Source organism: Mchenga conophoros, linkage group LG7 (genome assembly GCF_057382185.1).
Source record: "Mchenga conophoros isolate Kocher_MC1m ecotype Shallow Benthic linkage group LG7, M_conophoros_male_GT1.1, whole genome shotgun sequence".
NCBI classification, from domain to species: Eukaryota; Metazoa; Chordata; class Actinopteri; order Cichliformes; family Cichlidae; genus Mchenga; species Mchenga conophoros.
In genome coordinates, this window is record NC_140532.1 from 17,515,813 (window position 1) to 17,543,521 (window position 27,709).

The 27,709-nt window shown below is 39.5% G+C and overlaps 3 protein-coding genes across 6 annotated transcripts in view; all 3 read left to right on the plus strand.

Moving 5' to 3' along the window:
• The first annotated feature begins 4,243 nt into the window (after positions 1 to 4,243).
• Positions 4,244 to 6,517, plus strand: LOC146569953 (troponin I, slow skeletal muscle-like). Its single transcript, XM_085282645.1, has 5 exons — positions 4,244 to 4,376; positions 4,483 to 4,614; positions 5,192 to 5,281; positions 5,424 to 5,597; positions 5,862 to 6,517. The coding sequence occupies exons 2-5, from the start codon at positions 4,504 to 4,506 to the stop codon at positions 5,946 to 5,948; spliced, it is 462 nt and encodes a 153-aa protein (XP_085138771.1). The 5' UTR covers positions 4,244 to 4,376; positions 4,483 to 4,503; the 3' UTR covers positions 5,949 to 6,517.
• A 4,051-nt stretch (positions 6,518 to 10,568) lies between these two features.
• bpgm (2,3-bisphosphoglycerate mutase) lies at positions 10,569 to 14,732 on the plus strand. The gene is made up of 3 exons (XM_085282651.1): positions 10,569 to 10,725; positions 11,201 to 11,823; positions 13,010 to 14,732. Exons 2-3 carry the CDS (start codon positions 11,223 to 11,225, stop codon positions 13,183 to 13,185), a joined length of 777 nt encoding a protein of 258 aa, XP_085138777.1. The 5' UTR covers positions 10,569 to 10,725; positions 11,201 to 11,222; the 3' UTR covers positions 13,186 to 14,732.
• A 768-nt stretch (positions 14,733 to 15,500) lies between these two features.
• cald1b (caldesmon 1b) overlaps positions 15,501 to 27,709 on the plus strand; it is a 32,212-nt gene continuing 20,003 nt past the window's right edge. For 2 of the 4 annotated variants that reach the window (XM_085282652.1, XM_085282655.1), the window contains exons 1-2: positions 26,021 to 26,301; positions 26,523 to 26,626. In XM_085282652.1, the coding sequence (XP_085138778.1) occupies positions 26,553 to 26,626 (74 nt within the window). In that variant the 5' untranslated portion in view covers positions 26,021 to 26,301; positions 26,523 to 26,552. Of the gene's footprint in view, positions 15,571 to 26,019; positions 26,302 to 26,522; positions 26,627 to 27,709 lie in introns of those variants that run through there. The other 2 variants (XM_085282653.1, XM_085282654.1) reach the window with 2 other exon arrangements.

The window sequence follows — 27,709 nt, forward strand, 5'->3', positions numbered from 1 at the left end:
GCGGACATACCTGCGTGGCCGCGATCTAATCCTGTTTACATAAAGTGAACCTGCTCCCGAGCAGGTTTACGCTTACGGCTCTGTTGCTATGACAGCAAGTCCCGGATGAACTTCGGGGAACCGAACGATCCAAGATCACGCGAAATCGTCAACAATCAAATCCAGCTAACGTACTTAGCGAGGTACGAAGAACGGGCCCCAAGTACTCTCTAACCAAAACAAAATACAATGGCTGAGCTCCCTGTCTAACCAAAAACAGGAGAAAACAGTTGAAACAAAAATGGCAATAAGGGCACACCTTTGCGTACAATAAAAGAAAGAAAACCAAAGTTTCACAGAGTTTAAGTTCTCACTCACACACACACACACACACACACACACACACACACACACACACACACACACACACACACACACACACACACACACACACAAAGGCCCGCTGCCCAAAACACTATAGCTCACAGCTCTGGCAAAAATGGGGGAAGTGGCAGGGGTGTGGCAGTTTAGGATGGCAGACTATATGCCGTGGCTGACGAGCTGGAACACACCTCAGCTGTGGCTCATGAGGCAGACCTGCAACACAAGAAAAGGAGAAAAAAAACTTCTACAGAGGGAGAGCCACTAGAGGTCAGCGACCGTAACATTAACTATTTAAACATCTTTCAGTATCCTGCTCTGTTTGCACACTACAACCTGGGTTTTCCACTTATCTGTACTCTAATTTGTATAACTGTACAGTACTCTGCTTTGGTAACTATTGTCCAAGATGTAAAATATGTAAAAATTGTGTTTCTGTTCTGTGTCCTGTTCTGTTTGTATATGTGCTTTTTTGCTGCTAATACAACCAAATTTCCCCTTGTGGGACAATTAAAGAATTATTCTATTCTATTTATATAGTCCATAGGTAAATAAATAAAAAAAAAATTTAAATGTCAAAAAGGAGAATAGACAGAAAAGGGTTTTTCGAAATGTTTTAAAGGTTACTGTAAAATTACTCTGTTATGAAGGCAAAATTAATAAATGCTACCTCCAAGTGGCAGCACGGCTCTAACAACTTAACCACATATAATAGAAGCATAAAGCCCCTTTTTGAAAACTTGGTCCTGACTTCATAGGTTCCAGTATGACTTAATATACAGCAATATTCCCTATATTCACCTTCCTTGAATTCTGGTTTAAGTCTTCATTGTGGTCTTATTCCCGAGGGAAATAAAAGCAGCCAAAAATAGTGCTTTGAAAGAGGTGAGACTGAAACAAAATTGTAATACTGCAGGTTTACAGCCTGCAGTTAAACAATATGAAACAACAGATTCTGTGAAATTGGTATTAGCTAATGATTCAGAAAATTCTGCAAATGTATAATCCTGAGCAAATGCTTTCATGTGTGACATAAAATATCTTTGCCGTTCCAACTATTCTCTCCCAGACTTTGGAATAGCACCGTACAGTGTCTCTATTTATTTTGGCCTCTGTACTTTTAAAAATTGTGGTGTGCAAGATCAACAGAAAGCTGGGAGCTAATTGGAAACAATTTGGCTGTGAGATTGTGGCCTTTATCTCAGTAACCCATGGGAATTTTAAATGTGACTCAAAGGTTGCATTATTCAGCTGGTTTAAATCAAGACAAAACACATCTGTAAATTATGGACATCTTATTAGTTTGGAGCCAAACAGCTATTATTCTGATATAATGACACTCAAAATAACAGACATTGTAGACTCTAAATTATAGTTGGAACAATAATAAATTGGTTACATGTCAAAAATGGGGTGTTGGTCAATCGTGAGGTTGAATGCCAGTAAAAGAGATATTATTTCCTAACCACAAATTAATCTGTTAAAGTAACAATTAAAATAATTTTTGCTGGATGTTTTTTTTATGTATGTATTTATTAAAGTGTGTGCGTGTGTGTGTGTGTGTGTTATTATTTTAGAAAATATGGAAGCAAACATGTGGTCGAACATGAATGTAAGAAAATGGATGGATTTTTTTACACTATTTGTTATCTGTATATTATCTTGTTTTGTGAACTGCAAGAAAGACAAAGACTTAAAACCAAGTGACTCCTGGAATAACAACACTTGCTGACTTTTTAAACTTAGTTAAAGCTTTTCTTCAGTTAGAAAAGCGATCAGCTACATCATTATTAACACCTTACTAGTATTGTGTTGCTCTGACCTATCAGGGCATGGACACACAACAACACCACTAGACTATCCTGTGATGTCTGGAACCAGAGCACTTGCAGTGGTTCCTTTGGATCCTGTGGGTTGGCTTGAGTTTTGCTGGGGCCACCGATGATGAAGTGTGCTCTGGCAGATCTTGTAGATATTCATTTGGTTTGGGATCTGAAGAATGTGGAGGCCAGACTCAGAGCCTGGGGTTCTTGGTGTTTCTACTGCTATTTTTGCCATGCATTGGGATGCATTGCCCTGCTGTAGAAGAATGCTGCCCCATATTAAGTTGATAGTAGAGGTCATGGTAACAATCACACGAAAGCCAAAAGTTCATCCAAAGTTCACTTCTCACAGGTTTTGATGTTCAGACTGTTGTTTTAAGGCAGTAGTTTATTGTAACATAATGCTCATTCGAATATGCTTAAATCATATTGTTTTTCTATTGACCGCTGTGTATTAGTGATGCATGCGACTGTTTGCAGCAGTTCTTCTCTGCAGCCTTGTGATGGCAGCATAATTCTTTGAAATCTACACAATGCCCTGAGCTTCATAATAGAGTGCAGATTGTGGAGAAATGCTGCTTGTCCCTGATAAACTACCACCTGCTAGTGAGTTAGCTGTTACCATGAGAGACCATGTTATTTCTTAGATGATCGAAATGCATTGGTTATTAGAGACATCTTAAAACAAATGCAAAAGTATCCCCTCTTTGTTTGTTAATGTTTTTGCTGGGGGTGTAAAGTTATATGTCTTTGGTTTATTGGCTCCAATACCAGATAGAAATTCTGGCATTCTTGTTTTAAACTGTTTACCTAAATGTCCACTTTGGATTGGAAATGGGATCAACTGTAACTAAACACATATAACAGTGGACTAAAGCTCCTTCAAACTTCACTCCCCTCCTTAGCATGTAGCCACTAAGGAAATCACAGACGGACAATCCCTGCAAGAACTTTCACACCTCTTACATATGTTATATGAGAGACGCAGTGCAAGAATGGTGTGGACTGAGGATCTATTTTAGTGAGCCACTCACATGAGCACTGGAATCTATATATCTACCCTCTTTCTTTCCTTCTAGTCTCAGAAAAAGACGCCTGTGAGTGTTTGTCACCTGCTGTAGAAGGTAAGGATTTTATTTTGAAATACAGGAGAATCAAGGGATAAGGAAATAAAAAACATGTGTTGCAATATATTCAAACTGTTCTTGCCATTCTGAATTTATCAGTATTTTTAAAAATGGATATAATAATTTTTACTCTAAAACAGTATTTACGTTATGATATTATGTTGTCATTTACTAAGACCAGGTTTCATATTTTTTATTAAAACGACAAATATACTTGTGAGTCAAAGAGGGGACTGTTTTTTTTTCTAAATCTAAGATCTGTGGCTTCTCACAGATGTCCGAGTTGAAGTTATGACTAACACACAACAGTGTCCATTTGATTTATGTGTTTTACTTTTACAAATCTTCTCCTCTTTAGTCTTTGTGTATGTTTCCTTTTTTCAGAAATAACCTGCCAGGTTATTGTAACCTTTTTTGGATTTGTTTGAGTGAGGATTTTTTTAAGTCACACGTTTGACCTTTTGACAATGTCATACACTGTTTATGTCGCCTTCTATGTATACCCAACCCACAGTAGCTACAACAGTCAATGGGCTGAAATGTGAAAAGTATCCTTCTGGAAAAAAAAATACAGATGTTGTTCTAACTTTGTTTTTCTTATATTTGCAGATTAAACGAGGGGGAACACAAGACTGCAACCATGTCTGAAGCGTACGTATAACCTTTAAGTTTCAATACACGTTAGCATTTGCTATGTGAGATTCTAATCTAACCAAAGCATCTCCTCTCCACCTATTTGCATCCTTGCTCCAAACTTTACAGGCCTTCGGTGAGTTGATTTCAGTTGTCAGTAATGTTAGTTGTCAATGAGATGGCTTAATCGATTGGATTAAAACTAGGCAACACACCAGCTATGCCTTCAGCACTTTAACCCTGTCTTGAATGCTGACATTAATGAGTGAATTCTCTAATCTAAATATTAAAAAATAATGAAAATAAGTGCAAAACTGAGCATTTGACAACAATTCATTCAATACATTCAAGGCCAAATGAATAAAATGAACATTGTCTTCTTTTCCAGAAACCAAAGCCAAAAATCTCTGCATCTCGCAGGCTGTTCTTGAAGGTATCTTTTGTCTAATTGTGTATTAATCTTAGGAATTCATATTCTTGAAGCACTGTAAACCATATACTGTGTGTTTGACTGAGGTGTCATCCTGTATGTGCACCAGACAAAACTGCTAAAGAAGGCCATGACTATGCTGGAGAACGAAAAACAATTCAAAAAAGATGAACGAGAGAGGATCCTTGCTGAGAGAGTGCCAGACCTCCAAATATCCGGTCTGTCTTTGGAGGAACTACAGGTACATGTGTCAAATAGCAGGAACTTTTTTTGGATTGTGGCATAACAAAAATTGACATAAAATCAGGAAACTATAAAAACTCTGGTCATTTTTTCCCACCTACTTTGGGTAATATCTGGCCACAAGGAATTACTGATAATTTATTTTCTAAGGTCTTGTGATATCTATAACCAAGAATTTTGCTGGCACACAAATTCAGTTACTGTGTTTATAATTTAGTTTGTGGTACTGAGGGCATTGGAAAATGACATTTTAAAACCTCAACAGCAATTCAAGCAATGCCTCGCTTTAGCAGAAGAATCCACAGACCTCAATGTCAACAGTTTACCATTATGACCATTAGAAAGTATTCCCAGTGAAAACTACTCACACAGACTGTTTATATCAATCTGTGGATCAAACAAACTTATATAGATGAATTTATTTTGTATTTTATCACCAAGGCATTGCACATATATATGTTCCAGTGTCTCTTTGTATCGTTTCTTGTCAGTTTTTCCCATTAAATTATTAAAACCAATTAGATAAAAACTTGTTTTCACATCAGGTCTAATACACTTAAATCTTCTATTCACAGAATTTTTGCAAGCAGCTACATCAGAAGATTGACGTGGTTGATGAGGAGCGCTATGATATTGCTCTTAAGGTGACAAAAAATGACAAGGAGGTAAGTATTATTTGCAAATAACCAACCAAGTATTTTAAGTACAATCTTATAGGATGCATACGGACAATAAAAAGTTCAATAAATTAATCCTGAGGATGGGTTTTTTTGTTTGTTTTTAAAAAAAATCTGTGTTGGAAAAAAGATACAGGATCTGTCTCAAAAGATCTTTGACTTGAAAGGCAAGATGAAGAGACCCAATCTGAGGAGGGTGAGGGTGTCTGCTGATGCAATGCTGGGAGCTCTGCTGGGCTCCAAGGTCAAAGAGTCTGTGGACTTCAAGGCCAACCTCAAGACTGTGAAGAAAGAGGAGGAGAAGGTAAGTGGAGCAATATATATGTTAATTCACACTATTTTTTAAGAGTCCCGAATGTAAACAACAATGTAAATACACTATTAAAGTATGCCCATATTCTGCCTTTGAAACTAGTGCATGTGACGTGCTACAAAGTTCAACAGTGTGCTAGGCACTAAGATTTAGTGCAATGAAAATAAAGACATACCTGCAGTGTTTGCTATTAAAAAGCATGTATCCCCACCTCAGTATGAATTTAACTGCACTAACTGTACTATCACCCTGCAGAAAGAGGAAGTGACTGACTGGCGTAAGAACGTGGATGCCATGTCTGGTATGGAGGGCAGAAAGAAGCTGTTCAATGCTGGACAATAGATTTAAAATGAATATCTGGGTTAAGATGTCTGTTAAGAAACAGGTGGATGCAACAACTGCATTAACTTTATAATGATTATAATTCTGACACAGCTCATGTTGTGAATATACAGACAGTAGTGAGGCATCAGTAGTGTCTTTAGGACAATTGTCTCTTAATATATATTTTTCCCATAATGAAAAAATGTGTATTAAACATATTAGAGCACTACATTGCTTTTTTAGTTTTTTAGCCTATATCTGAATTAATATTGATTGCCTGTGTCACTTCAATAATATCGCCCTGCTTTTTGACTTTGTTTATTTATTTAAAAAATCGCCCATATTTACAGAAAACCAGATGAGCATATGACAAGAAATCTTTCATGTGTCCTGCTTATGTTCTGCCCATGTTGTCTGAAAAAGCTTGTGCTCTTTTGCTATACTGAACTGATTAAGACCGTGAATGCACATTCCAGGGGCAGCTAATGCTGGAGTCAACTGTTCATGAAGTCCTTGTATGAATGTGGTATTAATTAAACTAATGAGCAAAGCATTGTCATAATCAATCAAATAATAAAATCTCTTTAACATTAAGCAGAAATCATTGTTCTCCTTTCAGTACTGTTTAAGAATGAATCACGCTTATAGTCTGTGTGTTTATCAACATAAACTTCAGAATAGTGAATTGATATGTTAGACATTTGCTTTATCCAGAATTTATTGTAGTGTTAAAAAGACGTCACATGCAACTCATAATTTTTAACAAGGTTTTCTGGAAATTGTATTAGCCTAATGGTTCTCAAACTCTAAGGCTCCTCTCCGAGTTCATGCGTCACACCCAACAATTTGCATCAGTCATTAACAATAGAAAAGAACCCAAGGTCAGCATGATCGCATCCAAACTTCATCAAATGCTTATTTTTTCTTTAAAAATACATTTAAAAATACATTTTTATTCATATGCATGCAACACAGAGCACCTGTATAAAAAAGCCCAAAGCCGACTGTACTTCCTCAGGAGGCTGAGGTCTTTTAACATCTGCAGGAAGCTCCTGAGGATGTTTTACCAGTCGGTGGTTGCTGGAGTACTTTTCTATGCTGTGGTGTGCTGGGGGAGCAGCACAGCAAAGAAGGACTCATCCAGGCTGGAGAAACTGATCAGGAGGGCTAGCTCTGTGGTCGGCATGAAGCTGGACACTCTGGTGACAGTGGCAGAGAAAAGGACATTATAGAAACTGATGGACATTATGGACAATGCCAGACATCCTCTGCACACGGCCATAAACAATCAGAAGAGTCTGTTCAGTGACAGGTTGCTTCTCCCAAAGACAAGAACTAACAGACTTAAAAACTCCTTTGTCCCACACGCCATCAGACTGTTTAACTCCTCCCTGGAGGGGAGAGGAAACAGGAGGACAAAGGAGGGGGGAACAACTAAGCTGTAGTGCCTCTTCACCTCACTGTACAATACCTTGTGCAATACTTTTTGTAAATAGTCAACAGTGCAATAGACTCAATACTTGAAATGTGCAATTCACTTGTATTTTTATTTTTATTTTTATTCCTATTTATTCTATTTATCCCCTTCGTATATTTTATTTATATTGTCTCTGTATTTATATATATATGTGTGTGTGTGTGTGTGTGTGTGTATATATATATATATATATATATATAATATTCTGTAACTCTGTAACTTCTGTCGGTGCTGTGCTTTTTTGGAAATCGAATTTCCCAGAGGAACCCACCCGAGGGATTAATAAAGTTCTATCTAATCTTATCTAATCTAATATGCAATGATGTGCAAAAATCTTTTCCTCTAATTTCTTTAAATAGTCATTGGTAACACTTATTCCACTTGTAGGACATTCAAAGCTCTTCTTTGGATGTTGGCTGACTTTTGATCTGTTCTCTGTCAATGTTGATCCTATGCTGCTTCAATAATGTTGAGCCTGTTCTCAATGAGATGCTTTCTAGGTGACATTTATGGCAGTTCAAAATCTGCATTTCTTATTCCTTCAATGTTGAGAAGATCCCCAACACCACTGGCTGAAATGCAGCTAGAAAAAATGACAGAGTCCACCGTACGGGTGGCTGTAGGCACTCACTGTTGTACTTTGCTCCTGACTTCCTCTGTACAGATGGATGTCTCAGGTCCTGTGCCAGGCCAACTAAAGAAATTGGAACAAATTCTATGTTTTTCCATCAGACTTGGAAGTAATAGAGTGCATAAAGATCCATCACAGGACAGAATGACTACAGACCTGTCGCCTTGACGTCTTTGGTCATGAAATCCTTCGAACGACTGGTGTTAGCCCATCTGAAGGACATTACAGGCCACCAGCTGGACCCCATCTGAAGGACATTACAGGCCACCAGCTGGACCCTCTGCAGTTTGCAGAGGGTCCAGGTCGGTGGATGATGCAGTAAACATGGGGCTGCATTACATCCTGCAACACCTCGACCTGGGAACTTATGCCAGGGTCCTGTTTGTGGACTTTAGTTCAGCTTTTGCCTGAACATCTCTCCTCCAAACTCCCTGTGAATGTGTGTGTGAATGGGTGGATGACTGGATATGTAAAGCGCTTTGGGGTCCTTAGGGACTAGTAAAAGCGCTATATAAATACAGGCCATTTACATTTATTTATTCTCAGTATTGGTGCCCCTCAAGGATGTGTCCTCTCACCACTACTGTTCTCCCTCTACACTAATGACTGCACCTCCAAGAAGCTGCTGATCCAGTTCTACACTGCGGTCATTGTCACATTGCTCCCACTGAAACTGCACCTTATGCACATTCTGTAGTATTCATTCCACTTCATTTCTGTATTCTATGTATATAAGTTTAGATTGGTTATTTAAAGCTGGTTTACACAGCTTTGTGTATGTATGTGTATGCATGTGTAATGTGTGTGTGTGTGTTTGTGTGTGTGTGTTGTGTGTGTTTATGTGTGCGTGTGATTTACATTGCTGTGCTTGAGAGCCTCCATCTGTGTCTGCACATATACTTGGCCAATAAACACGATTCTGATTCTGATTTAAAGTTGATTCCGTGCTAAGTTGAATGAATTCAACTTAGCAAAGTTGTGTTGTACCCTCTGCTCAGACTCAGTCAAATGCAGCAAAAAAAAAAAAAAACTCATCACAGTGGAAATGGAAAATTACCAAAGCATACTGCAAAAGCAACTGTTTCCTGTTGCAAAGAAACTCGATTGTTTCAACTGCCATTGAAGCAAATGAATTGAAGGAAATGCAGCATACGGTGATGTCAATGGCTTCTAGACTTTAGGCAGTCAATGACTGCAAACAGTTTTAATCTGAATGTTAAAAACAGCCCTTGTATTTAAAATTTTGTTAGCCAGTCAAAATTAGTTAAAGTTTTGTTAAAACCATTTATCAATCAAAGTGAAAAGTCTGCACATTAATCACAACTTTACTGTTTAAATTAGAATCCACTGTGGTGGTGTACAGAGGATGCCACATTATAATTTATGTCACCTTTCTCTTTGTTTGAACTTCAGCAGGTCATCTTTACCATGTCTGCATACTCATACATACATACTACATACTGAGTTGCTGCCATCTGATGTGTTTATTAAATATTTGCATTCAAAAGCAGTCAAACATTTACATCTAATGACGTGGACAGAGAGTGTTAAAGGGCCTATACAAATGTTGATAAGCATTTTGCTTATCAACAACAGGAAACAGATCAGGGACATTAATTGTTTGGTCCCAAAAAGCTAAGTCATTACATTTTGGAACACGAGTTGAGATATGGCTAATAATTTTTGGTCAAATTAACCATTATCAGACACTGTTTCAGGAGTCAAATTAATACCCATGAATCAAATCCACTGAACGACTACCCTGAGGTACCCCTGAGCAAGATACCGTCCCTACACACTGCTCCCCGGGCGCCCAAAGGCTGCCGACTGCTTCACAGAGTGAATGGGTTAAATGCAGACAGGGATTTCCCCATGAGGATTAATAAAGTATATGTTATTATTATTATTGACAATGAGAAAAAGGCACCAAAAAGAAGCAAAATGACAGGAAAAGTAACAAAAACTATGTGAAGAAACAACACTGAAACACACAATTATGACAAAAAGACTAAAATGCAAAAATCAAAACAAAAAAACATCTAGCATACAGAGATGTCAGATAATGGAAAACACCTATATGATGTATAGGTGAATGCACAAAATAAATACAAATTTCAACTTCCTCATTGTAGGTGTGTCTGCCCTGTAGGATGAGCAGGGAGGGCTTTTATCCATCTGTACCCAGTGCCTGTATTTTTCATAATCTGTCCCTGGCTGCAACCTGCAGAGGACAACTTACACTTCTTAGCAAAATCCAGACTGAACCATAACAGCTTCCCAGTAGGCTAGCTTACTTTATTTAATAGAGCTTGAAGAACCGGATAGACCAAAGAACAATGTCGTTGCTCTTGAGTAATTTTAAATTTGGTCTGTTTTTTCACACGGTAATCGAAACACGTCTACGGTTGTGACACAGGCAACGCCTTCTCCCAGCTTCTCTATCCACAGTGAACGAGTCTGACGCTTGCAGCTGCTCCTTATAAACATAACGCTTGCAGCTGCTCCTTATATAAACATAACGTTTAGCAGTAGTACCGCCTGTGTGTGATATTCGACGTTCCTATTGGACGGCTGGACTGTCAATCGACAACGTCCAGGGGACGCTACCGTGCTTAGCCTGTGGTGTACTGCTGTCAACATTAACGGGTGTACCAGCTACATTTAGCCGGATATAATATTCTAACGTGGTAAGACGACGTTTTTTACAATGTTCCCATCAGTTTGGGATGAGAAACCTCAAAGTTTACAGTTCTGTTTTTAAATATATTAATCCTCTCTTTATGTCGGTTTAAGCGGCCATAACAGGCAGGGTTAGGGCTCTTTTAGGTATCGTCGCCCATCCTTTGAGGTTAGCTTTAAAGCTTTACAGCAACATGACAAAAAAGTGCTTATATGCTGGCTAGCTATCGTTAATTGTTGTTTTATCTTCAGCAAATAAAGAGTAAGGGTTAATGAGTGCATCTGCTGTAGCTAACTCTCAGCCGGCTAAAAACAACCTGTGACCTTTTGCTGGCTCTCTCTAAAAGAGGTCCCTGCTCCACAAACGTGTGATTCATTAGGATGTGCATCTCAAGCTGGACACAGATCCTTTTTGCATCTGTGTCAAATCTTTACTTTGCTCTCTACATTGCCTCTTTGTTAATTTCTGTTGAATTTGTGCAGGTGCCTGCAGCAAACTCTCCGGATGTCCAAGTACAAACTGTTTCTGCTGAGACATGGAGAAGGGGCCTGGAATAAAGAGAACCGATTCTGCAGCTGGGTGGACCAGAAGCTGAGTGAGAATGGGGTGAAGGAGGCCCAGGACTGTGGAAGGCTCTTGAAGGAGCAGGGATACAAGTTTGACATCGTGTTCACGTCCATACTTAGCCGCTCGATCCAGACAGCATGGCTGGTGATTGAGGCTATGGGTCAGGAATGGGTCCCTGTTGTCAAGTCCTGGAGGCTTAACGAACGACACTACGGCTCTCTGATTGGACTCAACCGGGCAGAAATGGCTCAGCAACATGGAGAGGAAAAAGTGAAGCTGTGGAGAAGGAGCTATGACATCACTCCACCCCCGATTGATGAATCCCACCCTTACTTCCATGAAATCTACAATGACCGTAGATACACCACATGTGATGTCTCGAAGGAGAAGCTTCCCCGAGCTGAGAGCCTGAAGGAGGTGTTGGACAGGCTGCTGCCATACTGGGACAGCACTGTGGTGCCAGTGATAAGGAAGGGCAAGACTGCCCTCATTTCTGCTCATGGAAACAGCTGCAGGGCCCTGCTGAAACACCTGGAAGGTATGCTACCATAACCTGCCATAAACAATGCTCGCTGAGACTTTGTCTCTGTAGGGTGAATGCATTCCTGCAATACTGTAGTTGAAATCAGCAGCTGCCTCTGAACTCTACAGTCTTCTGCTTCTGGTCATCAGAGTCAATGAATTGGAAAGGACCTATTTCACTTCCAGAATTGGAAAGTGGTCGACCTCTTGTCGAAAGGCCACTGAGTTTGTGTTACATTTGCAGTGACTATGACCTTTTATCAACCTGCTTGTACTGCCCGCTCTGTAACTTGACACATATTGGGTGTTACCGTACCTGTAGATAATTACAGGAAGCAGAGGATACATGCAGGCTGGAGCAGACTAACATTACAGCTTTGCTGAATATGATCTCATTCTCTAGCAGTGATTCAAACTAAAAGACTGCAAACTGTAATTGGTCATGGTTGTGAATTAGGGCTGTGCGATATGACCAAAATCTCATATCCCGATATAAGAATTCTATCGTCCGATAACGATATAAATCACAAAAATGTAACATTTTCTGTAAATTCTGTGAATCTCGGGCAGCTCGTCTTGCGGGAAGTGTTTCCAGCTGCGCGTCATGTAGCTGGTGTTGAGTGTTTTAACCTATGCATGAAACTATACATTTTTAGACATAAGTTGTAACGGCCGCCGTTTTCTTTGTGAGTATTTATTACACGGCGTGCTGCAGGGGAAAGCTTGTTCTAACGTTTGAGTCTAAGGTTTATTTTTTAGCACCTGGCGGCTCTTTTTTACTTCTCATCCGTAAATAATCTGCTCTTTCACGTGATTCAGTTTATTTTGAAAAGTCTCAACAGGATCTTGAGCTTTATTGTGAAAGGTTTATGTGGAACATAAACAAGCGGACACGCTATGGTGTTACCGTCGTTGTTGCTAACCACAACGCATAAAACAGGCGCTTGCCCGTCAGTAGTGTGGTTATATAAAATATAAGAGTAAGAGAGAACTTCAAGAAATTAATATAACCACTACAGTGACCATCAAAACGATGAAAAAATATTACCGTAAACAGTTTATTTTGCAACACCACGAAACAAACGATAGCGTAAAATGAAACGATAGACGTTTTTATATCGTCATCCGATATATATCGTTATATCGAACAGCCCTATTGTGAATGGCTTGTATTGGATGAATATTACTCCTCCTTTCTCCAGGTATATCAGATGAGGACATTGCCAGCGTGACTTTACCTACAGGGATACCTGTGCTGCTCGAGCTGGATGAAAACCTCAAGCCGGTGAAACCTCGACAACTGCTGGGAGACCAGGAAAAGATTCAGGCAGCCATTAAAAAGGTGGAAGACCAGGGAAAAGCCAAAACAACAACTTGAACGCATTGCAATAGTTGTAAGACGTAATATAGTTTCATTCTTGCTGCCTCTGAGCACTTTTTTTTTTATTAGCTATGGCAAACTCAACAAACTTGAATAACTCCTTATTTAATAACAGACAACTGCAACAACAGATTGTCATTCTACTGGGACACGGAGAAGTTCAGAGATATGTGTGTGTGTGTGTGTAAATGTTTTAATGTTGTGCTAAATGTTTTTGTGTAAGCACTGAGAAGACATTTGGTCTGTAGCTTGAATGCCACTGTGAATGCCAGCTGGGTAACACTTAAGGGTTTTATTTATGTATTTATTTAGTTATTAGGTTTCTTGCACTGTAACTCTACTTTACAGATTCATAGCAATGCACTGATGTGGCAAAATATTAAAATGCAAAATATATTTCGTCTCTTAAAGGTGTTTTTGTGTGACAGGGTTTCTAACCTGTGCCTTCAGTTTTTATTCGGCACCTGAAACATGTCTTTTATTGAAAGTGGACCTGTTATGCTTTTCCTTATTTACCTTCAGGTGTGCGCTGTTACATTGATGGATGGAAAAAGCTCAGGCTTCACTTGTTTGAAATCAGTTAAACACTTGGTTTCAAACATTTTTTTTTCCTCTGGCCTCTCTGTGATGTCATTGAGAAGGGATATTCTTTATACAGCCATCTCAGGCGGACGGCTCTAGCGCTGACTACTTGGTTTAAAGGGAGAAACACTAAAACGTCTTGTTTCATACAGTGGATGAACTGAGGTGTGGCACAAAGGCCAGCTGTGAGATAAACTGGGATTATTTTGAACTGTGAATCATGCAAAGCTACTCGTGTAGAGTCCAAAAATATGAATATGGAGCTGGAAATCAGCAGAACAGGTTCTCTTTAAGAATAAAAGCACTCCATTAAGAAATCTTACCTCAGAAAAATTACAAACCAGCCCATTCATTCCAAGAATTGGGTAATAAAGCCACTCAAATGCTGTGAAATGCTGAAATTGAATGTGGATAAGTTACTGATACCTTTTAATGGCCTACTCAATGCAGCAGAATCTGCTTTAAACAGTACATCAACTCTGACACATAACAGATTGAGTTCAAAACACTTACACTCATGGATATATTGGTATGACAACTAGCTATTTTTATTTCTTAATTACAGTCCTACATGGGCCATTTGATGTTATGTAATGAGAGAAGATGTCACTGTTTGCATATTGTCTTACAGCAGAACTATTTTACCGTTATATGTGGCTCACACTGCTTTAATGTTTTTAATATGTTGTAAAGTGTGTCTTGTGTGTAATTGTTGTCTCTTTTTTTTGTTCTCAGTTTCTTGCGTTTCGCTGCCACTGTAAGGCGTAACCGGTTTGTTAGGTCAACAGGCAAAATGGATACATTTTTAACATTTCTAGGTACTAAAGGGTAGAAACACTGATATATTTATATTTCCTGTAAGCTAGCTTAATGACCTCCCTGCTGTTCTCACCTTGCCATTTGAGAGTTGAATAAAAACTCTCAAGATGAATAAAATGGAATTCTAACTTTCCAAAAACAAACTTATTTCTGTGTTATGTTTCATTTTCAGCTTTGTTTTTATCTGATTGCTCTTTATTATTGAAGAGAAGGGTGTTCCAGATGTTGCCCTGATATACAGTCAACTATAAATTATGTGATGGAGCAACTGAACCAAATCGGGAAAATAAACAATAATGCTTGTTTTGGAAGTGCAGACATCCTCGCAATTTGGATTCCGGTCGCCTCGAGCCCGCTGGAATCAATAAACGACTGAGTCTGTTTGGCTACCGCACATGGACTCAGAAGAGTGGTTCTTCATTTCTCAACCCTTTCTGTAATTTGGCCAAACCACTGAGGCTGAGACCGGGAGAAACCCTCTAATTGGATGGAAATGCTCCTAAATGAAATGATCAATGTGATTGTTTTTATTCCAACTTATGTGGCAGGAGCAATACATGTATTTAACTGATATGCTAATGTATGGACCACCGTGTTTATATCTATCCTTTAACAATCAGACAGGCTCATTAAGTACATCTGTCATTTAACCCAATACATCTAGAAGCCAAATACTGCACTTCAGTCAGAAAGCTTTTTACACACAATAATGCAGCACTGCTAAACTGCATAGAAAAGAAAGCGCAAGTTAGAAAATTGAATCTATGTTTAATATTTTTAACCTTTATCAACCAGAGGAATCAGTTGCACTGCAATTTAAAGACATCCCTAAAGTTAACCTGTGTGCATACTCATGTCAACCCTGTGAAACTCAGTGAGTTTGCAGCTTGAGCAGGCGGAGCTGCACATTGCATGCTCTGCTTATAAACCCCTGGTCGCTCTGTGCCTGCTGATTTCCAGCCGCTTTGGTCTGCAGGCCTGGTAAGTTTAATCATAATGTGTGATGTCGCTTCACAAGGTCATTAGGGCAGGCATATAGGGATGTTGTGTTTTGTATTTAGACTGACTTGTGTGGAAAAAACTGTATAATCAGAGTGAAGTACATATTTACAGCTGCTAATGACTGTTGAATTTGCAGTGGTTTCATGTATCATTTGATGTGAGGAAAAAAGACGGGCTGGTTCAGATTTTGAAACACCCCAAAGAAGACTCTTGAAAAGATTTTTTAGGTTATATTTTATATGGATGCCTCACTTTTGTACTTCTTCTGTAGTACTAATTATTACATCTGAGCATGCCATCCTCATTCTAGATTGCTTGAAAAGAGATGAAACTGAAGAAATAGAACATAAATATAAGTGCACGACATTCATTGTTAAAGAAACTAAATGTTTAGATCTCTATGGGAGACTTTCCACACAGAGATATTAGGAGAACTTAATTGTATTCCCTCAATACAAGTTTTTAACATCCTCAAGCAGAGACAAGAGTGGGAAAGAGGTATCATGAAAACTGAAGTTGATGTGAAATATCTTTTTACACTGTGTTTATATTTTTATCTTTAATACTAGAAAGGAAATTTCATTGTTATAAATAAAATTGATTCTACTGGATCCAAGCTGCATAGAAAAAGAACTCTAACAAGGAGGGACAGAAACAAAACAAGTCTCACAATCCCTTTTCATGAAGTAATTGTGAGCTTAATCATGTACAATTTGCTGGCGGGGACTTCTGCAAATAAGTGGTTTCAGCTGCCCATATTCTTGTTTTTCCTCCCTCCTTTCATGAAGCTTAGATACGTGCATCTTTCTGTGCAACAGAACGACAGAAGTCGAAGCCATAATTCAGTTTTAGTTTTCTGTTGCTCATATATTAAGCGGACGTCTGGCTGTGGACACACTGTTTGGTGTAGTGGACATGCCAAGTCGGCCTCCTATTCCTTAGATGGTATTGCAGATAAAGGCTGGACCACACTCGGTTGCAGCGTGCGAGTTTGTGACCGGAGGCTGATCTAGTCTGGGACTGGAAATGTGTTTGGATTTGAAGAGCATTCTCCCTCACCCATCTTGATTACAGAAATCGGGATGACTTTGTATCCTGAAAGTGAAAACAGCTGTGTATGCACAAAATGTAAAAGATATTGTTAACGCATTGGACTTCCAGTCTTTCATATCCAGTATGCACAAGTACAAGAGAACACATTCTCAGAAAGTAGAGCAATTCAGATATTTATGTTTAATGTTTAGTTGTGTATGACTTTTTCCCCCTTTTTAATTAGTACAGTCCAAACGCTATTGTCTGCATGGTGCCAACTGTGTCTGGATACAGATGGAAATACAAAATGTCTTTTGAGCGTGAACACATGGGAGCTGCTGCAGTTTGAGTTGAAAATCAGCCATTTAAAAAGTTGTGAATCAAGTTTGCCAACTGAGAAAGTGATACGGGAAAAATTCAGCTGCTGGTGTTTTAATGTGAGCACAAACGGGTCTTTGTGCCTCAGCAGTGGAGCGATTTGAAAGAAAAGCACACTGCATGGTCTCTGGTTGTACAGGTGGGGCACTCTAAATGGGAGAGGAAATGGTTTTCCACATGAGCAAATTACAAGAGGTTAAAGGGTGAACATTAGTGGCACTAATGTTAATGAAGTCATTTGTCAGCGATCAGTCTGCCATACAGGAGAAATAGCATTCCCAACACCAAGAGAAGAATGATTTGGAGTTAGGAATCATTTCAAGGGTCCTGCTTTTTCTCATGGTCTTTTTTAATAATCACCCTTCCAGTTTGGGTTTTGCCTCCCAGCACTATTTTTGGAAAGCTTATTCACGGTGATCACAATGGAAATAAGTTATTCCTGGGTTACCACTTTGTTTAGCAGCAGGTATTTTCTTGAGTAAACCACGATCTCTGTCCATGGCAGGGACATTACAACTAACACTGCCTGTGTACTTCCTTAAAAGGAGGCCAAGTACGCCATCTGAGCTGATGGGATGTGGAGCAGGGAGTGCACGTAGCTGCATCTATTTCCATTGAGTGCCCGGCTGAGGATGAAGCGATAACTTGGCTTTGAATTAGGATTATTTATTGAATTGTGTCACCACACATATTTCATTCCAGTCAATGATCGCTCCCACTTTGCAATGTTTTATCAGCAATCAAACAACAATTTCCATCAGCTGATTATAAGCTATTATAAACCATTTGTTTAATAAAACCAATCGGTGCCGCAGAGTCAAGAGCCGAAGGGCTCGAATTTACTAAAGGCCCCTGTCGCTTTGCGCAAAGCTGACAAGATAGTTGCAAATCTTCACATCAACAGCCACAAAACAGCACAGACTCCTTTTCGGCTCTTTTTACAAATATTTTAATGAGCAACAGAAAAGGTCACCAGTACAGTATGTTGTTGCTTGTAAACTGTGTGTGATTTGTATCCTGGTGATGGACTTTTTTGAATGTGACCATGTTTGGTCATGTGGAGTAAGCAGCTGTGGCTTCTTGATTGCAAACGCCTCTCTGGCAGCTGTTTATCTACATATAAATGTGTTGAAGTACTTTTTTTTATCCTTCAGTGAGAAACTTGTCTGTCTTTTTTGATTTAGTTTCTGCAGCGCATCCTATATGTGCTGTAGATATTTAGCTGATGCAGTTTTGGGCAGGTATTAAACAGTCATATGATGTCAGTTACCAACCTTACAATTAGCCAGTCAGACAGAATACAAGTCAAAGGAATCGATTAAAGAAATATTCATGTATAGTTATTCTGACCTCGTGACTGTAGGCCCACCTAAAACACAAAGACTGGAAACAATGGGAAACGGCTACTTTACAGTATCTGTCACCCTCAGAGTTAACAATCTCAGCAGTAACTGACATGTAGCTATAAAGTCTGCTGGCATGTTTCTCTAAAATGATCATAATTTAGAAGAGTAGTATGCTGGAAAAGTTTATTTTCCTTTTTTTCTTGCATCCACAGTTATTGCTGGACTCATTGCAATAGAGACAGAGCTGTGCAGTTACTAGTATCCAGCTGTGCGCCTGTCTGTGGTGAACATTTCCTGATTGAAGATGTGAAGTTTTCTCTTACATGCCAAACCAAATGTTAATCACACATTAGGAACAGTGTTAAACAGAACAGAGTCTCTGTCTCAGGCTCTTTTTGATGTCTGACTGATACATTTGGAGACACTCTGTAAAGACACCATCAGTAAGGCAGTAATCACAAAGGCCGACAATATACAAACAGCACATGGTGTTTACACAAAACTGGAGAGCCAAAGGAGAAGCATTTAGCTGATGTAATTACGGGGCTTTTAGTGAAAGGCTTATAAGACTTATTACGAGCTTCGATGGACTACTTGAGGGATTCTCGGGCTAAATCCAAGTTGGCTTTCAGAAACGAAGAAGTCAAACGTGGGCTTACTGTGAATTAACCGCTTTGGATAAGGGACACTGGCATGGGTTACTATTGTGTTTTTCCAGTACTGTTTTTATTACTTAAAATTTTATAGGTACATGTGTTCAGTCACATCTATCTGAATATGCCAGAGACCTGCAGGCTTTCTTTTAATGTACTTAGTACATTAGCACTGACTGAATATTATTGTGATGTAGACTTTATGTCATGTTTGCAAAATGTGCTTCCTCATGATCTGCAGCTGGTTGTTTGGCTTCCTTTAAAGGTGAAGTTTTGCCATTCATTGCTGCTTCAGAAAGCTCTCCAGTTATCAGGTTGAATTCCCACTATTGGTTTGGGTTTTATATATTAGAACTAGTAAGGTAGCAGCATGGCACAGTGCTGCAGGGTAGCAGAAGATTGTGCTGTCATCATTTAAAGCAATAGAGTACCTAATAATGATTTGGGGGGACTTTTTTGTGAAAAAGAAAAAACCCAAATTATGATTAGCTTAGCTTGAGATGAAGGCTGGGAAAGGTAGGAGCTGTTGTAAGTTGTAAAAAAATCGGTTAGCTACCAACACCTGTAAATGTTTAATAGACATTTCTGTTTAATTTATAGACAAATATACATGGTTTGACGCCGTTGACATTTTGGGATAAATAATAGCAGTGTAGACAGATATGACATGCGCACTGAACAGATGAATAGTGACATATAAATATATAGTTAGTGACGTGTACAGGTGATGAGAAGGGATTTTTTTGTTTAGGTGTAACCAGGCTTGCTTTAGCCTTTACCTCCAGTCTTTATGCTAAGTTAGGCTAAGTACCTGCATATTCTGACTGTCTTTGGTTTCATTGGAGTAAACGCATTCCCTCAGAAGTCACAGTTTTGTTTAGCTGTAAATGTCAGAGTTTGATTTTTTTACATCTGACTTAATGCAAGCCAGTCATATAAGGCTAAATATTCATGAACAGTGTGTTTTTTGTGATTCTTTTGCTGCATGAAAGCAGTGTGCTCAAGTAGCGGGAGAAATATATCTAAATCAAAGTGCCAGTGTGATCAGTGCTTCCACATATTTTTGGGCCTTCAACCAAAATATATATAACAAAATATAGAAAAAGTTATTCCTAGAGGTAATCTGAACTATACAAATCATCTGTCTGTTATGGGGAACTCGGAGAATAATGTCTGTGCTGTTAAGTGCATGTCTCTCAGTGTAGACAAAAGCTGGGAAGAAAGGCAATCACATTAGAAAGTTTAAACATTATAAAGTCTAAAAACTCTCAAGAGATTTGAACCTTTATAAATAGAGATCTTCACTGGCATCAGCGGACCAGTGAGGCAATGTTTGCGTTAGCCCATCCAAACATTCCTGCTTCACCATTCAGACATCTCTGAGTTGTTCAGCTCAGTCAGTCCTTGCGTGATGCTCCATAGAATCCATAATTCAGACCACCTTTTATGATGCTCAGACCTCTTCTCATCCCATGAGGCTGTGAGAGAGTGATGAACAGGTTGTCACTTGTGACCCTGAGAAGGATTAAGTCAGTGAACAAGTGACAAGTGAGTCTAACAGTTAGTTCACACAGAAAAGAAAGTCATCCTCATTCACAATCCTGGCAAATAAGCTTTGGTCATTGTCAGCGTACATCAGCTGATAGCCCAACTCATACCCTGATGTGCATCCAATAGGTGAATCCTAATAAAGGGCACTTCTTTAGACAGGCCACAGTTTCTGAGAATCTCCAGTCTGCTTTGCAACCCACCTTCTCCCCTGCACTCCCTTTCATGCTGCATCTGACCGAATGACTCATTGATCTGACCAAATATCCATCATTTATTTCTTTGTATAGCACATGGTTTGCAAAACACTACAATGTACTGTAGTTGCAAACAAATACAAGGCCTTTTGCTTGATTGCTAATGTGTAGTATACAATATAATCATTGTGCATTGGTGCTGACAGAAAATAGTCCCCAACAAAAATGTGTTTTATGCTGTTTGAAGTACATTTGCTAATAACTGCACTTGCATGTGTTATTAAGAGAACATAATGTTCATTTTAGCTTTTTTTCTCCAATGCTGAATTTTAGCTTGTTCTTCCAGATTTTAGAGAAAGTCCTTGTTTAATTCTGGTCTCTATAGAGCACCGTCGATTATATGTATATATTAAGCAATCTATTAGAAAAGCATAGAATAGAATAGAATAGAATAGAATAGAATTCAACTTTATTGTCATTGCACACGTCACAAGTACATGGCAATGAAATGCAGTTTGCATCCATCCTGAAAGTACATTAGCAATAATATAGATATATTACAGAATATAGATCTATTAGAGATATGATACAATGTACACGGTATGAAGGTATGTTATGAATAAGTATGTACAGGCTATAACTGAAGTGAATGTACAAGCTATATACAGGCTATGAACAGGTTATACGTATGGTTATAAATATGAAAAGCTATAGCAGATTATAGATATACAATTGCAAGTATTAATAAACAGTTGTAAAACTATAATTATTGTATTGTACAGTATGATTGTCTATACAGCATTTACAGTAGTGCAATCAAGATCAGTAAGATATGGATAAATTATACAGTAATTATATAAAGTGCCAGTGGTTGTAAGTGGTGGTTCAGTCCAGCATCAAAACGGGGGTGTCAGTTTTTCGGTGCCAATAAATCTCTGTTCAGTTTCCCACAAGGGTAAAGTCTAAAAGAGTGCCATCCTTTTCCTGGGAAACTCAACAGATTTGGGTGTTTCAGGGAAAGGGACGCTTTTGGCTCATTTTGTTTGTAAGTCTAAATGACTGTGTATGGTACCGGTCATAGTACAAACTAAACTGTGACATGCTTATGTCCCATTATGATGCACTGCTTACTGTTGGTGGGCTCCTCTGCAGATCTGAAAATCTTGAAACAAAAATACAGCGATGAGAGTGAAGTGGCCCTCTTTAGTATAACCTTATATGACCAAGAATGAAAGTAAAGCTAGCCGGGTTAAGCTTTCTTTGAACTGCCTTATAATGTATTGTATGATTGTTTCTAAGGCTAGAAAATAGAGTTGTTTGACCTTAAGTTAAAAAGTGTGATGTAATCTCCCAGTGCTGGCTCTTGTTCTGTTTCTATTGTGAAAGACAGGAATGCCTATTTGTCATGGGTTAGAGCTTCCTAAAGATAGTTGCAGTCTTTTTGGCTCAAGACTAAACTGATTTTATTTTCTATTTTCAGTACAGGGTGCATGACTTTCAGCTGCAGTCTCACAAAAAAATTGGTATGATGTTTTCTAAATCAGCACGGCCCAGCGACCGACTAAGTGTTGCTGCTTGCACTACTAGCAGTAGGAGGGCACCTACAGTGGGGCAAAAAAGTATTTAGTCAGCCACCGATTGTGCAAGTTCCCCCACTTAAAATGATGACAGAGGTCAGTAATTTGCACCAGAGGTACACTTCAACTGTGAGAGACAGAATGTGAAAAAAAAATCCATGAATTCACATGGTAGGATTTGTAAAGAATTTATTCGTAAATTAGGGTGGAAAATAAGTATTTGGTCACCTCAAACAAGGAAAATCTCTGGCTCTCACAGACCTGTAACGTCTTCTGTAAGAAGCTTTTCTGTCCCCCACTCGTTACCTGTATGAATGGCACCTGTTTGAACTCATCATCTGTATAAAAGACACCTGTCCACAGCCTCAAACAGTCAGACTCCAAACTCCGCCATGGCCAAGACCAAAGAGCTTTCGAAGGACACCAGGAAAAGTATTGTAGACCTGCACCAGACTGGGAAGAGTGAATCTACAATAGGCAAGCAGCTTGGTGTGAAAAAATCAACTGTGGGAGCAATCATCAGAAAATGGAAGACATACAAGACCACTGGTAATCTCCCTCGATCTGGGGCTCCACGCAAGATCTCATCCCGTGGGGTCAAAATGATCATGAGAACGGTGAGCAAAGATCCCAGAACCACACGGGGGGACCTGGTGAATGACCTGCAGAGAGCTGGGACCAAAGTAACAAAGGTCACCATCAGTAACACACTACAACGGCAGGGAATCAAATCCCGCAGTGCCAGACGTGTTCCGCTGCTGAAGCCAGTGCATGTCCAGGCCCGTCTGAAGTTTGCCAGAGAGCACATGGATGATACAGCAGAGGATTGGGAGAATGTCATGTGGTCAGATGAAACCAAAGTAGAACTTTTTGGTATTAACTCAACTCGTCGTGTTTGGAGGAAGAAGAATACTGAGTTGCATCCCAAGAACACCATACCTACTGTGAAGCATGGGGGTGGAAACATCATGCTATGGGGCTGTTTTTCTGCCAAGGGGACAGGACGACTGATCCGTGTTAAGGACAGAATGAATGGGGCCATGTATCGTGAGATTTTGAGCCAAAACCTCCTTCCATCAGTGAGAACTTTGAAGATGAAACGAGGCTGGGTCTTCCAACATGAGTGTGTTCCAAAACACACCGCCCGGGCAACAAAGGAGTGGCTCCGTAAGACGCATGTGAAAGTCCTGGAGTGGCCTAGCCAGTCTCCAGACCTCAACCCCATAGAAAATCTGTGGCGGGAGTTGAAAGTCCGTGTTGCTCGGCGACAGCCCCAAAACATCACTGCTCTCGAGAAGATCTGCATGGAGGAATGGGCCAAAATACCAGCTACTGTGTGTGCAAACCTGGTAAAGACCTATAGTAAACGTTTGACCTCTGTTATTGCCAACAAAGGTTATGTTACAAAGTATTGAGTTGTATTTTTGTTATTGACCAAATACTTATTTTCCACCCTGATTTACGAATAAATTCTTTACAAATCCTACCATGTGGATTCATGGATTTTTTTTTCACATTCTGTCTCTCACAGTTGAAGTGTACCTCTGGTGCAAATTACTGACCTCTAGGGATGGGTATCGTTTAGGTTTTATCTGATACCGGTGCCAAATCGGTACTGTTGAAACGGTGCCGGTGCTCAAACGGTGCTCAAACCGGTGCTTAAAGAATGGAGAACACAAAATTGGTCCAAAAACCTCTCATATTCAGCTTGTTTTTTTTTAAAAAGATAACAATGTTAGCCTTTTCTGCAGCTATGGGGCATATATGGTATCACTCTTAGCTGGAAGCAGTGCTTAAACAATGGAAAAAATACAAACTTTGTCCAAAAACCTCTCATGTTTAGCTGTTTCCCTCTTTTTCTTTGGTCATTTTAGCCTTTTTGGCCAGGGTGAAGGGAGTATCTGCCATCAAACAAGAAGACAGCCGCATGTAGCTATGATGATGTTTGCTAGTTTACCTTACATGCATTAATGTAATAACGTGGTTAGTCTACTCAACGTAAATTACACACAAACAACATTAAGCTACTCACGCAGAGAAGAACGGCTGCTGCTGCCATCAAATACGGCGCATTTCTCGGCTTTTAAAAAAAAAAAACGCTATGCGTCGCCAGGTGTTTCATCGGATTCGAGGTGTTACCTCCTTTGACAGTATCACAGTATCAGCTTAAAGCACTTGTTGCAGGCTGCTGAGTTTGCATATTTTGCTGTGAAGTACAGCCAGACTGTTGACCGCTTCGCCTTGGGCATTTTTAATCTGTAGCTCTGCATAAAAGAACGTACGTACCTGGCCCCGCCTACTATCCTCGGAAACGTAAAATGATTGGCTAGAAGTGTATCACAGCTCAGGAAAAAAAAGCACCGAAATAAAGCACCGAAATGTGCGCTGCTTTTCGGTCTGGTTACTACCGTTTATGTCAGAACCCATCCCTACTGACCTCTGTCATCATTTTAGGTGGGGGAACTTGCACAATCGGTAGCTGACTAAATACTTTTTTGCCCCACTGTAGGAGCAATTGGCTAGTTGCACAACTTCATGTTCATCCAAAGAAAGAGCAAACATTTGGAAAACTATAATTTTATTGCATGCTGAACACTGGATTTGAGCAGTCTTATTCCAATAACAAATGTGGGATCAGCAGCAGCCCATTTATAAATATATACTTTGGTTTATTCCCTAACTTTTCAATAATTTGCTGTCCTTCAGCTATTTTAACCAACCAGGGATGTGATGACAGTGGAGTAGAAGCAGGATTTCACTAGACAGGTTCCTACAGGACTGCCAGACACTCACACACACAAAAGTTCCCCCTCACACTCACATTTTCAGCCAAGAACCATCAGTTACCTTAGCATCCATGTCTGTAGTGGGAGGACACTGTGGACACAAAAACTGCTATAAATGAAGGATTTTGTGTCAGCCTAAGAAGCCATTTTATCTAAGTCTGTGCATTTAAATGAACCCTCAGTTCTTTTCTCTAAGCCAGAAAGACTAGCAATTAGTTACTGGGCACAGGCTGTATGACGTTAGTGAGCTTTGGGAAACCCTGCAGGCCAGATTACAGCTTTATTATTACTAAAATGGGGGCTTTGGTTTTCAGTTGATTGATCTAGCTGAACAGTTGATTGTAGATTATAAGCTTTGGCAACCTTTTACAAGAACTATGATTTTATCTGTGATGCTGGAAACTCTAATTACCTTTTAAATGCACAGGAATGCCCCGCCTCTGAAGTTCAAAGAAACCTGTTTGTAGATTGCGTTTCCCACTGGATCTCTTTATCTGTTTTCAATGAAACTACAATAAGAGCATAGGGAAACACGAGGAGTCAAACATGTTTGAATAATTTAATGAGAGAGAAAAAATTGCACTCTTCTTCCTCTATTTAATAACAAATGTATCTGTCCAGTACAGAGCCAGTAATTACAAATATTATTCATTATAGTAATTATTAGTTGGAAAAAAGTAATTAAAAGGCTAATGGCATTTTTTTTTCTTTGGCAACTGAAAACCAACGTCATGCCAGGCTAATTGCTGAAATATAAACCACTGCGCACTGCAAAGCTGTCCTGTGACCAGTAAGTGTTGTGCAGTGAATAGCGTTTTAGAAGCACGGAATAATTCTGTGGAAACCTTTATAAATTAAAACCGACACATCTGACATAAGCTAGATAAAGCAGACAAGGTACAGTAAGCAGAATAAGACAAAGTTTAAGTCCAAATTCAGAGATCAGGGAGGGAAAAGTGAGAGTCAGAGGGAGCGAGCAGGAGTCTGCCTGAGGAGGAGGGAGGCTGAGAAAGAAAAAGAGGAGAGCAGAGAGGCAGGCTTTGCCTTTTCTGGTAGTTGTAGTCACTGCAAAGACAAGCAGGAATTCTTTTTGCGCTGCAGAAGGACTGAGATATAAACCAGACTGTGGGAGCTGATATATGACAGGAGAGGAGTCTCTGTTGTCCGTGGACTAAACTTTCGCTATTGCTAAGGTATTGTAAACCAGCAGACAGAAGTTTTTATTGATTTTTTCATATGTTAAAAAAAGTTTGGGTGGGCCCTTTGTCATATTGCAATGTGTGTCTGTTAATCTGGACCCTACAAGCTGCTGTTAATTGAGTTTAAACTTTTTTTTTACATGTGCATTAAAAAGTAAATGTCCATTTCATTTAACTTAGGATACTCATGCTGACATTATATTTGTGTCTTTTAGTGAGAAAGCAAGGAGAACCTTTTGGCCACCATGGATGACGACTTTGACCGCCGCATGGAGCTGAGGAGGCAAAGGAGAGAGCAGATGCGCCTTGAAGCTGAAAAGTGAGTAATCCTGTAAAACCTGCGCAAAACAACACATGCACACACACACAAAAGACACAGTCCTGAGCATGCAGACTTAAAATTACAAGTGAAACTCACAAAAAAAAGGGTGAATGCACTGTGAATATCAGAACATCTTACACCACATCATCTTAAATTAAAGCCTCATTAGCATTGTTAGCATGCAAAGTATTTGTGTCGGCTCACAAAACAAACCGGATAGATTTTATATTTGATTAGCAGGGCCTACTCACCCACTCCGAAACACACACACACACACATACACACACACACACACACACACTACACACTTTTTTTTTTAGTTTTTAAACAGCAGCTGTTTCCCAGTCACATCTGTGGTGACACTTTTAAACCCTTGGGTGCAGTGAGCCATTCTGAAAACATTAAACAAGATGTTCCTCTTCTGATCGTTCTTCTGTGCCCTCCGATGATTGGTTCGTCTCATGGACACATGCTCAGTGAGCAGGCCTTTCTATATATGCATACTATATGTTGTTTGATGTATGGAAGGATGCATGATGGAGTTTTTTGTCTCCACACGGAGCAGAAGGAAGAGCCGATAATGGCCCAATGATCTCCACACTATCCTGAGCTCATTAAGGGGACCGTCATCTGTGCTGCTGTTTGGGTTTACCTTTCATTCTCTGTTGTTTCATTCAGTCTCTTTCATGTGCTCAGTAAATTAAACAATAATGTTTAAAAGATGGTGCTGATATCCACCCCAGTGGTGTAAAGTAGAAGGTTTGTACTTGCTGTGACCTCAGGTGGAGTAGAAACAAAGTGAGAGATGCTGACACTTAAAGATGTCAGAAGTGTTTAATCGCAGAGCTAATTAAACTGATGATCAAACACTGCGGTCACTGCATTTTACTCTCTGAATGGATTTGAAAAGATTATGATCACTTTAATCCTTTATGTGATCATATAATCAAGATGTCCAAACATAGCCCAGCATGTTGTGCTTTTTCCAGTCGGGTGCTGTCATATCAGATGTGCCATCAGTGCCCAAGCAACGAAGAGCATTCCTTGCAATTTTCTCACAGCCGGCCATGCCAAACCAGC

Bases quoted from the DNA above. Each gene is read 5' to 3' on its own strand.
- LOC146569953 (XM_085282645.1), top strand. From the start codon at position 4,504: ATGACTATGCTGGAGAACGAAAAACAATTCAAAAAAGATGAACGAGAG. The intron at 4,615-5,191 runs GTACATGTGTCA...TTCTATTCACAG, and splicing joins TGTCTTTGGAGGAACTACAG to AATTTTTGCAAGCAGCTACA. The intron at 5,282-5,423 runs GTAAGTATTATT...GTTGGAAAAAAG, and splicing joins TGACAAAAAATGACAAGGAG to ATACAGGATCTGTCTCAAAA.
- bpgm (XM_085282651.1), top strand. From the start codon at position 11,223: ATGTCCAAGTACAAACTGTTTCTGCTGAGACATGGAGAAGGGGCCTGG. The intron at 11,824-13,009 runs GTATGCTACCAT...TCCTTTCTCCAG, and splicing joins CCTGCTGAAACACCTGGAAG to GTATATCAGATGAGGACATT.